The sequence below is a fragment of the Salvia miltiorrhiza genome, chromosome 4, assembly GCF_028751815.1.
Source record: "Salvia miltiorrhiza cultivar Shanhuang (shh) chromosome 4, IMPLAD_Smil_shh, whole genome shotgun sequence".
NCBI lineage: Eukaryota > Viridiplantae > Streptophyta > Magnoliopsida > Lamiales > Lamiaceae > Salvia > Salvia miltiorrhiza.
In genome coordinates this window covers 54,118,892-54,131,439 of record NC_080390.1, presented here as the reverse complement: position 1 = coordinate 54,131,439, position 12,548 = coordinate 54,118,892, and the positions used below count along the sequence as shown (strand labels likewise).

At 35.5% G+C, this 12,548-nt stretch overlaps 1 protein-coding gene and 2 long non-coding RNA genes across 3 annotated transcripts; 2 read left to right on the top strand and 1 right to left on the bottom strand.

Moving 5' to 3' along the window:
• The first annotated feature begins 334 nt into the window (after window positions 1–334).
• On the top strand, window positions 335–2,654 carry LOC131020656 (uncharacterized). Its single transcript, XM_057949622.1, has one exon. It carries the CDS (start codon window positions 448–450, stop codon window positions 2,425–2,427), a length of 1,980 nt encoding a protein of 659 aa, XP_057805605.1. The 5' UTR covers window positions 335–447; the 3' UTR covers window positions 2,428–2,654.
• Window positions 2,655–4,103: 1,449 nt separating this feature from the next.
• LOC131020754 (uncharacterized) lies at window positions 4,104–6,103 on the top strand. Its single transcript, XR_009100755.1, has 2 exons — window positions 4,104–4,846; window positions 5,032–6,103. It is a non-coding gene; the product is annotated as an uncharacterized LOC131020754 (long non-coding RNA).
• A 179-nt stretch (window positions 6,104–6,282) lies between these two features.
• LOC131020755 (uncharacterized) lies at window positions 6,283–9,310 on the bottom strand. The gene is made up of 5 exons (XR_009100756.1): window positions 9,061–9,310; window positions 8,480–8,514; window positions 7,845–7,911; window positions 7,698–7,762; window positions 6,283–6,873 (listed from the first exon to the last, which is right to left on the bottom strand). It is a non-coding gene; the product is annotated as an uncharacterized LOC131020755 (long non-coding RNA).
• Window positions 9,311–12,548: the final 3,238 nt, after the last annotated feature.

The window sequence follows — 12,548 nt, the reverse complement described above, 5'->3', positions numbered from 1 at the left end:
TTGAATAATATTTATGAAATAATTGTTTTGTATAGAATTATTAAAAAATAAGTTGGGATAGAATAACTTATTTACGGATGTTCATCTTTAAAGACGTTAAATAGTAATTAAAAATCAATTTTGTTGATTTTGAGTTATTTGTTATAAAGCTGTGATGTAATAATGAATTATTGAGTTGCCAAATTTGTGCTTGTTAGACATGAGTCAAAAAGATCCAAAACTTGCACTTTGAGTTCCTCTATGTCATCATCATAATAAAAAATAAAAAAATAAATGTATATTAATTCAAAAAAATAAATAAAAAATCAAATGTATATATATATTGATAGAGATAGAGAGAGGGAAAAAACTCAAAAACACCTCATCTCTGTATGTCAGAATCACTGACTCATAGCTTCCATTGACATAAATCTACTACTGTAACTATAGCTCAATTCGTTCCCGCAAATGAATCCAGGCAAAATTGAGGAGGATCTGTTCCACCACCTCGGCCCATCGCCGCACCACCACCACCACGAGCAGTTTATGGACCCTCACCACCACCCGCAATCGCAGCCCTCAATCGACGACGACGCCTTCTCGCTCGCGGAAATCGACCTCTTCCGCGACGACGAAGACGACGACGGCGGCAGCCACACGTCGTCCGACACTGAAATCCCTCTCCCACCGCCCAACGGCACCGTTCAGTTTCAGAACCCTAATTTGCCAAATCCCCCCTCAATTAACCACAGCAAGCGGCCGGTGAACCAGACTCCGTTGTGCATTAGCCCCGAGCCGCATATCTCCTCCCAATTCTACACTTTCAACAAGGAATCGCATGCTCTTATGATTCAGTGCTTAATTGAGGGCCGATTGGCCACGCCGGAGGAGATCCGAGTCGCGACTCCGCCGCCCGTGCTCTCCAGTTGGCGCTCGGTGTGGAAGGATCGGAACGAGGACACGGCCTATCTGACGGCGTGGAAGCGCATTCAGGACAAGCTCAATGTCCACGTGTCGGAATCCGCTTCCGGCATAACTGGTAATAGTAGCCATTTTCTTTGTTTCAAGAACAATACAAGTCAATATGTATCGCATGTTGATCAGTGGCAGGACATAGTCATGTCATTTCATGGTGATGCGGACTTCAAACACTTAGGCTTGAAAGAAACTATAGAGAGAATTAAGCAGGTGTGGACTGTAGGGGCAAAATTTTATGGCATTCCTGAGAGTTACATTAGGACATGCGTGGCTGCTTGCCCTATTTGCTCAGACGAGTCTTCTGGGTGTGCTCCAAGGTCAAAGAGGCGTAGGTTTGAATACACGGAATCTTTTGATGTGCCCGCCAAGGAAGTCCCATCACAATTGCAACAATTGGCTGCGAAGCATAAGGTTGTATTGTGCATACGGCAGAAATATATTAGGTATAAACCATTTATGGCAGAGGTCAAGGACTACGCGTGTCATAGGGCAGGGGAGCCAGCGTCCTCAAAAAAATCACGTATGCTGAAGAGGGAGCCGTATACGTCTAAGCGGTGTGGGTGTGGCTTTCGTATTAGGGCGATAGTTCCAATATCAAATTATAATGAGAAGGATAAGACATTTGTCTACGAGGAAGAGGGGACAGCTGTCTTTAAGCTTTATGCGGTGCATTCAGGACATGAGCCAGGGCCCTTGGATGGAAATGCTAGGATTATGCATCGAATGGTTGGACATAAAGGGGGTCTGTTGATGGATCAAGAGAACGTATACGGGATGGCTGAGGATGGGGAAAATGAGAGTTTTGGGTTCTTAGGAAAGGATGCTGGAGACTTGCAACATTCAGTTTTGCAGCAGCTGCAGGAAGTGAGGAATGAATTGGGGTTGCTTGAGGGTAGGCTTGGTAAAATCCCACCTTCACTGTTGGGTTCTGTGTCTCGTGAACTCTTTGATTTCGCGAATAAGCTTAGAAATGTTGCAGATGATGGATCCAAGTCTGTTGGGTTGCTGTCAGAGAAGCAGCATCAGCATCTGGATGATGTGTTGGTGGTGGAGCATGATTTGCCAGATTGGGTTGATGACCACCACACTAGGATCTATGGCGATGGCAAGGATGCAGATGTTATAGAAGATGATGAGGACAGCTTTGGGAGAACTCTTGGTGAGGTTGCTTCTTGGGATCGGATGAGGACGGAGTGCAGGAATGAGAAGGATCTGCTTGGTGAGACTTGTAAAGAGGAGAAGTGGTTGAAATGTGGTGACTTTGATCAGAAGGGAATTCTTGGGTGCAGTAACCCTAAACTGACCAAGCCCTTAAGGCATGATGAAGCAATAGATCCAGATGTGGGTCTTGCTGGTATACAGGTAGATGGATTCTACCCCGAAAATCCTAAATGGTTTGACTCTCCTTGTGGACTGGACCCGGGTGCTGACTGTGAAGATGGTGGATTCAGACATGGGGAGATCGTGTAGAAACTATCCATCTTGTTGAACCCACTCTGACTTAAACTGAGTTTTTTGGTACTATTCGCCTTAATTCACTGTTGGAAGTGGGTTGTACATTTAAGTACACAGTTTGATTGCTCTCAGCCTCTCACAATCACAGTAACAGCCTTTTAGGTGTCTGTATTGCATGTAATTTGTAAAGTATAGCCATTTTGGCTTCTCTGAATATACTTTAATCTGCTCTGTGCTGACAATTTCTAATTGTTTTAACCCTGGTTTGATAATCCCATGCTTTGTGCAAGTGGAAGTTGGCCATTCAACTTTAATTGGTATTTATGCTATTCAGTAGAGGCACTTATAATGTTAAAATGTGTGCATGTGTATCGCTATAGCCTCGTATCTTCTTTTTCCAGAAAGTTGGACTTAATGATTGTTAAGTATTTATAGTTAGCCGTTTATTATCATTCATAATTGCCTGTATTTACTTACATGGTAGATACTTATGATATAATAGCTTGAGTGTCAATCGCAACTACAACACTTCTGGTAGTTCGGTAGGAGCCTTAAATTATGTAATTATGTGAATTTATAGTAGCCAAATATATGTGCACCAACTCTCTCTTTTGCACCAGATTGGGATGCTTTTATCTACGTTGATATTTCTTTCATTTTTTAGTTCCCTGCACCATTTCATATTTGTTGTTGTTTGCGATGTGTCTCAGGTTCTGGGTATAGAATTGGTGCTCATGGCCATTTTTTGTATTGCATATTGTGTTTTATATCTGATTACTTTTGTTATTGAAAAAATATTTCTCCAACCTTTGTGATATGCTTTCACCCTTAGCGTACTTCCTAGTGTGATGGGCTGATTTTATGCTTTCTGGTTCAATAATATGACCTTTTGCTCTTGGTTACACTGCAAGCTAGATTTGAGACACAAAGATTTTAATGAAGTTGTATCTGATTTTCCAAACTCATTTTCCATGCCATCTCTTTATACACTCTATTATTATAGTTCCTTCCTGGTTTTGTAACCATGAAAACTCTTGTTTTTCTCTGCTATGTTTGTAATTGTTTGAATGTCACTAATCTGTTGGCTTAACCATTCTGGCTGAGGTTGTGTGAGTTGGTTTTCTAGTTTGAGACTGATTGTATGGAAATGAGTTATATTCAAGAAAGAAGATCTCTTCTTGTATTGTGAAACATTAATTTGTGAAATCTCTCGTCTTTGTAATGAGCTCCTCAAAGCTATACCAAGGCCCTACCTGTGGTTGTGCTATGTATCTTTGCTCAACTGTTGTAATTAATTGGTTCTGATGCTGATTGTACAGAACTGGTAATATGTGAAAATAATTATGACTGTGACCGAACTGTCTACATCCTTGTTGGCTTATCTTCTATTGCTGAAATGGCATTTAACTAATTAAGTACTAAGGAATCTTTTTTAGTTTTTATCTGGGATTGGTGTACTCTTTTAATCTCTGAATGGGATTCTGATATCGACGCATCCCCAGGCTACTAATACATGCATTAAACATCTTCTGGTAAGGATTATAAGAATATAATTATATTTTGACGTATTTGGTTATAAGCTTATCGTTTAATAAATAATTTTCTCTAAAAGTAACATTTACTTTGCAGAATTTTGCTCTTTCTCAGTCGTTATGGACTTGAAGCTTGCAAGTGGAGAAGTGAGGGTAAGACTGCACAAAACTAGCTTGTTAAAAGTTAAAGTTTGCGATAGATATGATAACATCCAAGAATTGGTTATTGGAGATCTAGGAATTAATAGCGTCATTTTCCATTTGATGGATTTAGTAAGTTTGGATTTATGGAGATCTTAATATTATTTGAATTGGGTTGGAATAAGCTTTTTGAGCATTTAAAACCTGTCAAAATATAGAAAAGGTGCTCTGCTCTTAAAGTTTCTCTCTTTCTGATGAACCAGATTAGTAAAGAACTTTAGAGATTTTATGTCTAAGGTGTAAGTTTGGTTGACTAACTTTTGGTCTCTCAACATGAAGAGTTCGCCTCTGTTAGAAAAAAATAGCAATCATGATTGGGTGTCAAGTCAAGTATACTATTTTTCCTTTCCTATTTTAATTGTTGAGTAAATTTACTGGTTATGCTGTTTAGCTCATGTCCTTCAAAGTCTCTAATGATCTTGAAATAAATATAGGGAAATAAATACCAAAATAATGAAGAAATCTTTCTGTTAGCAATGGGATTTTAGGCCTAAACATAGCATATTTGAGAAACTGTTTTCTGAGTTTGGCATTGGGCAATTTCTTATGGTTTTTCTTGAATCCCAAACTTTACTGTCTGAGTTTATCTGTCATTCACAGTTTTCTATTAATTTTAGTTCCTCCTGTGGTAGCATTTCAGCCAGTGGGGGCGTGCGTAAGAAGGTGATTAGAAACATACACGACATGCTGGGTGCCTACAGGTACAATCTGCTGCTTTATGCTTTAGTTTGAAGGTAGCATAGCAAATTTACAATTATGTTTTTAGATGGGATATAGTATGAAGTCATAAGGAAGCATATGAATCTATTTGTGCACATATTTCAATTTTATGATATCAATGAAATTTAAAGTTCGTGAGGTGAGTGCTGGTTTTGACTTGATATAGGATAGCTAATGACCGGTGAGAGTGATGTCTTCAAACCAACAAAAGTCATTTGAGCAAACGGTGCACCACGAAATGATTGTAGATTCTATGCCAACTAATCAACCTCTTGTAGGTGTGAAAACATTCTTTTACAGCACCTAACATTTAAGGGAAGATTTTATACGACTTTGGGCATGTATATGTATATCCAACTTATGTGTTATCCATATGTTCTCACTTGTATTTAGCAGTCATTTCTTGGCATTTGAGTACTCATATCATGTATCGCATGCCATTCATTGTATGGAAATCATGAATGAGCTATATGCCATGTATATAGTGTGCATGACATAAATGTTAATAAAATTGACAAAGTAATCCAGATAGTTTTGTTTGTTTGTTATTCAATATGAACTGAATCAATTATTTAATAGTGTCCTTGCAAGTGTTAAAACCTACCTGTGTCATATATACTAAGTAAATATGTGTAATCTTTTTCTTGCTTTCTTGCTCTTGCATACAAATGGACTCAGCAATCCCTCTGTAAAACAATAGGACTGAAAGACTGATACCACATTATTAAGACTGATTTGGAAGATGTTCTTTATCTTTAGTGATTATTTGGCTATTTGTTTTTTCTATTATGCTAATATATATGCATTACTGAAAGTAGCACTTGTTGCAAGCTATCTTGGGTTCTCTCTCATGCAGATTTAAAATCAACTCAGCATGGGAGGCGGTTTCATGTTTTCTGCCAACTCAGCCACTTTCTCCGCCGCCTCGCCTTCGTCTCCCAATCCAACTCTGGCTGTTTGCGTCCAACTTCAACCATACTATTGCTCTGAAAAGGACACCTTTTGTAGGCCGGTTCCTTCTCGAGTAGAAGTTGAAACTGCAATTCTTGAACTCCAAAGTTTGAAGATCGCAACTTTTTTCCATTTCATGTTAAAGAAAAATCAACTTTTGATTTTAATCTGGTGTTTATCTTTGTTTCTTTACTTCCTTATCTTGGAATTGTCGGAATCAAGGTTGTTTTTCTCTTGATTAGATGGGATTACGATGATTTATGAATGATAAGGCTGAACTTCATTTAGATGCAATTTAATCACATAGGGCACAATGATATATACTCATTATGAAAGACAAAACATAGGAATGGGTCACAATATCTAGAAATCAGTAAAAATGTCTAAATATCCCACAACAGAAATCAATCGAATGCCAAAAAGAACAATATCTAGAAATCAGTAAAAATGTCTACATATCCCACAATAGAAATCAATCGAATGCGAAAAAGAACAATATCTAGAAATCAGTAAAAATGTCTGCGAAAAAGAATGGGTCACAAAAGCTACACATCCCACCATGTCTACACATCCCAATGGGTCACAAAAGCTACACATCCCACCATGTGTTTGCTCCTGCTCCAGCTAACCGGGGAAAAAGCAGCACGCCGTTATACACGGCGGTTCGGCCCCGTAAAAAATCTAATGCATCTCGGATTTGCAACGTACTGGGCTGTGTGCTGGCCTTGCTGCCTAGATAGAAACACTTCTGTCTGTACGAATAATACGTGGCATCGACCGGCAAGATGGTGGGCTGCAACAGATTTGCAGTTGGCTCATTCGCCAAGAGTACTTCCATCTGAGGGCCGCATGCCATCGCCTGCAACCTTCTTTCAAACCAATTCCAGCTAGAGCTGGGCACGCGATGGCCATTGCCCTCAAGTATTAGAACTTGAGGGCCTTTCAGTTTGTCGATAATTACCTCTCGACAAAGTTGGAAGCAGAATGAGAGGCGCAAAAGTGCCCTCAAGGTGATCGGCCCGGAGAATGCTGCCTCCAAGATCTTCCGCTGTATATCCTGAAAAAAAAGATGCTAAATAGGAACGAAGCGCTGTATGACCCTTAACATGTATGCTAGAGATACAACATGTCATAATAACAGTGAGTTGTATTTTATCACCTAGATCTCCCTGGCAGCAAAAGTATCCTGCCAAGATGTTGTCATATATGATGCAGGCATGCCTTTCAAGGGCATTTTTGCCACTTCAGTGTGTTATTGAAGGGAAAAATCATCACATTTGATAACATCTAGAGTATATTCCACGATTAAGGAGCCCTAGTGCACGAAACTACAACTCCCATAAATGTTAGGATGCAGTTTACACCAAATAAAAACTTTGAGTAGTAATTCCTAGTACATAGTGTATAGGTGGACAGAAGGACAGATGTATTAGCCCAAATATTAATAGAAACAGAGTCCCATAGTTCAACGAAGCCTTGTTGACATGTATAAACTGCAAAATTCATGGAAAGCTTTGATCTTAAAATTTCATACCATATGCAATAGATTCTAACCTATGATACCACATGCAATAGATTCTAACCTATGACATCCCAACTTATTAAAGAATGTCTAAAGTAATTCCTATAGTTCAAATATTAGCCCAAATATTAATAGAAACAGCAGCAGGACAGATGTATTAGCCCAAATATTAATAGAAACAGAGTCCCATAGTTCAAACAAAACCTTGTTATTCTTAGCCTGTGACATCCCCACTTATTAAAGAATGGAAGCAAAGAAAACTAACTAGGAACCAAGAAGTGTATTGCATGCACAAGAAAAATAGAACTGGCAGCTTAGTAATGCACAAGAAAAATAGAACTGGAAGAAAGAAAGAGAACCTGTGGTAAATCCAAGAAGACTATTGTAAACAGTTAGTACGGGCCTAAATCATATAACCTGTTACCTGTATAAAATTCAATAAAAATAAATAAATAAAATCAAGAAATCAAGAAATATAAATAAAAATCTAAATTAAAGAGACTTACCGAACATTGAAAAAGCTATCTAGCTACCTGCCATGGAGACTCTCTCAATGTAAACTCTCTCTCAAGTCTGCAATAAGTTATTCTCAATGTTAACTCTCTCAATTCTCTTTTCATGTGCTCAAATTTCATCATTATTAGTCTGTTATATTTTATTTGAGTTTTCCATTGTCGATTTGTATATACTTTTCCTATTTTCTATTACAATTACAATTCAAAGATTTATCTAGAGAAGTATTACAGTATTCATTTCTACTTATACATAATCTATGAAAATAAAATTCAAACTATTTATCTATTTTACTTTTTACTTGATACTATTGCTAATATTTCAGAATTTTGCTATGCAGATACTTAGTTGAGGCTTGAATGTAGTGGAGCAAGACTTCTAGAATCAAAGACGCCACAATGACCTGATCATTTAAGCAAATATTCATTTAATGCTTCATAGTTTTTAACAGCATTGTAAGATAGTATATTTTGTAACAAGTAGGCAACAAATAGAGATTATCAAAAGACATGAAACATGATTTTTTGCTGAAAAATAATTTCAGATTTTTATGCATCATCAATAAACTAATTTGGAGAAAAACAGAAACAGAAATATGCAGCCGCCCATAGAATGTAGAGAATCTTACATGTGTTGTTGTTTCTCGCAAGGTTGTTCCAAGATCTATGCAATTAAAACAAAAAAGCAAAAACATGAGATTTGCTGCTAAATAATATCCTCAACACCAAGCAATAGAATGACGAAAGATGTGTGTGTGTGTGTATCAACTATAAACAACAAACACCAAGCAATAGAATGATATCCTCTTTCTTCATTAAAGATAGAGGGTACAAAATTCCTCTTTCTTTAAATAAATCAAAGAATTCCTCAACTGGAAACCTCCAAACAACAACAACAATAAGCAGACTAATCATTAAATAAATCAAAGAACTCCTCAACTGGAAACCTCCAAACAAAGAAAAGAGGATACAAAATTCCTCTTTCTTTAAATAAATCAAAGAATTCCTCAACTGGAAACCTCCAAACAACAACAACAATAAGCAGACAAATCATTAAATAAATCAAAGAACTCCTCAACTGGAAACCTCCAAACAAAGAAAAGAGGATACAAATTCCCAAGAATAGAAAACTTCGCCTGAGAAACTCCACAAACACATTACCAACACTTAATTCCTAAAATTCAATGCCTACCAAAAAAAGACTACTCACCAAGTGAACGTCGACGGCTTGGAGAGGGCGGCGACGGCGGTCAGAGCCACCACAACGGGAAGCAGCGCGGAGAGAACTTGAGACGCTCCGGATTTCCGTTGCCACAACGTGTTCTCAGCGTCGAGTATTGTTTTTTTTCTTTTCTTATTGATGCATAATGTAAATATATATAGATATGCGTGTAGAGCCAACGCAAAGTTGGCGGGGCTTTTTGAAAGATAAAGTCACCAATCCAAACAAAAATTAACCACACCCTTTCAATTTTAACATACACGTATCTGTTTATTTTGACATGCATGTTGTTTTTGTTAACATGCTTTATTTGTTAATTGAATAATAATTTATAGTTAAATTTTATTATAAAATCATCATTGAGTGAAATTTGCATTTAAAAAGTTACTCCCTCCGTCCCAATAAACTTGTCCCACTTTCCGTTTTGGTTTGTTCCAATAATCTTGTCTCATTTCCTTTTTTAGTAAAAACTAGTACGGTCTCCCGTGCGATGCACGGCGAGCATAAAAATTAAACGATATGTTTAAATAAATAAATATAAATATTTAACAGAATTAAAATATAAACAAATGCAAGACATATTTTAAAAATAGAATAAAACAATCCACATGAATTACTCAATACTAACCTGAATTTGAAAACATAAATTTTCAACATTATAAAAATGTAATACTGATAATTATAGTTGTTAAACAACTAAAAATTATTTGATAATAAAAATTAGCATTACATATTATAGAGTATTATGCATCATAATAAATAAATAAATATTTTCATACACAAGCATAAATAAAAAGTCATATTTGAAATTATATTTTTAATATATAAAACTAATTATTCATCTTTAAAGTAATATTAATATTAATATTAATACAAAAAAATTATTTTAAAAAGGAGTTATAAAATAAACTAATATATTTACATTCATCTTAAATTTAAAATTATGAAAACAATCTTTAATTAGATGTAAAAGTAATAAAAAATATATTAGAAATAACTAAAATATAATTATTTAAAAAATCATAATAAATATTTTCTCTCACTCCTCTTTCCTCGTTTTCTATCTCTCTCTCTCTCTCTCTTTCTCCTCTTTCTCTCCTCTCAATAATTGTAACTTTCATTTTTTTTCTGAATCATCTTTTTTATAAACTGCTCTAAAAGATAATTATAATTATTAAAATTGTAATTAAATTGACCGAAAAAAAGAGCTGATTAGGATTTATGATGTTAAAGAATTAATTCTACTATGTATGTCAATTTTAAAAATATATCTTTAAAATAACAAAATAATTACAAATGATTTTCACGAAAATTAAAAAGAAGAAATAATTACAATTGGAAGAATTACGATGCAAAATTCTCAAACATACATGTATCCTTAATTGAATCCAAAAGTACCACAAAATCAAAAACATGTGATGTTCTTTTTAAAAAAATAGTGAACAACTCCAAAAAAAAAAAAAAATACTAAAGAAGTAATTTCTGTTTCTTTTTTCAACAACATATGAGGGCCAAATAATAGCAGATAAGTAGATCCTCTTTCAGAATATAAAACAAAAAAGAAAGTGAACCAAAAAACCAGTAGTTTTCTAAAGCTTCCTCTACTTTCAACAAAAACCAAACTGAAAATTGTTTTATATATTATGTTACAATCAAAGCAGTTCTACTTCTGTTGGAAAAACTATATAAGAATAAGAGTATATATAACCAAAACTGTAAAGAACGTATAAATTAACTTGAGGAACTACCTCAAGTGATAACCCTATATATATATATATATATATATATATATATATATATATATAGGGTTGTGATCTATGAAGAAGTAACTATATTTCGTTCTGAATAAGTCAATAAATTTACCGAATAAATCACGCGACCGCACGAATAGTTATTTTACTGAATAAACACATACATTTTTCGTTCATGCGCTCGCGTGATTTATTCAGTAAATATATTGAGTTATTCAGCCTTCGTTGTTTCCTTCTACATTTAGCATTCTTTATTGATCCCTTCCCTATATATATATATATATATCCTTACATAACAAATAAAATCAAGATATTAACGTTTTATCGATATCTCGTTGTAAATTGTATCAGGGTCCACTGCCAAGATGACCTGCAAAAATGGGTAATAATTTTTTTAGGAGAAAGGTTATTAGTACAAAGCAAAATCACATGTCCCAAAAGTGAATTGTGTGAAATCTTACCTCCATCAAATGACTGTAAGCATTTTTTTCACTAAATGTCGAACTCTTTTAGTTGTTTTAACTTGTATGAACTTTTTTTGATATATCTCCCATTGGCTGCAAGACGGTTATTACTTCGAATTAACAATAAGTGATTCTAAGAGTAGCAATACCTCAAACAAAACGAATAATGTCTCTATGATGAGAGAGTGGTTGTGGTCATCCTCAAGGTGTATGGCCAAAGACTTGTTGGCCGTTTCAGCTACATGGAAACCGGACCTATCCATGCAAATCTAAAAAAAACCATCCGTAGAGTTTCAAAGAAAAGCACAGAGACGGTTGAAAGAGCAGCCTTCAAGAACAATTTTCATAGTGTGGCTAATAATATAATCAGTTGCAAGTTCCACTCCTTTAATTTGCCTCTGGCTTCTTCCAATGCAGTACCGCATTTAACGGATCGCTCTTTCAAAGTGCAATATACTTTTCCATTGAATCTTGAGTGAGATAAAGATGGGAGTCAGGTTAATGTCATTTGTTGCACTAAAAGGTTGCGACACGTATATAATCCAAACTAAGAACAACATCAACGTGTTCATGAGTTAATAATCTCCAGACAATATAAAATTGGCCAAGTCTAACAATTTGTTCAAGATTATATATATATTAGTCAATAAAAATATAACAATATCGCTAATGAACTATTTCCCAAATGAAGTAGTGAGCCAACCTCGGGATTAAGTACGTAAAAAGCAGAAGTTTGGCTCAAACTACCAAAATCCTTTCGAAACTATACCAAGTGACACACAAATGAAAATCATTATAGATATCCATCATTTTTACAAACATTCAGGGGATGCAGTAACCATAAAATCTAAACATCTTGTTCATAAGCTCAAAAAATGAAATAATAAAAACCTCAAAATAAATGTGAGATACCTTAAAACTCCACCAAAGTTCATAAGCTTCCCTACCAACTTCAAAACTTCACCCATAAACACACATCAAAACCCTGTATTCAGCAAAATTAAGAAATTAATCAAGAATTTAAAGAAACTCAAATAGAAAATATAAAAGAAATAGGAGATGATGATGGTAGCTTCTTTATCGATTGGCTGATAAAAGAGGGGACACTGGTGGTTGTTCTTTCTGACGGTGGCGGTCAAACAACGCTGGACTGCTACAATGGGCATCGGCGAGGTCACGACTCGACAATATCATTGATGAAATTAGATGGAAAAATGGTGTTAATGGCGGTGACATTCCTGATGCAGACGACATGTAACAA

What these genes read in the sequence shown, in the direction of transcription:
- LOC131020656 (XM_057949622.1), top strand. Translation starts at nt 448, where the DNA reads ATGAATCCAGGCAAAATTGAGGAGGATCTGTTCCACCACCTCGGCCCA.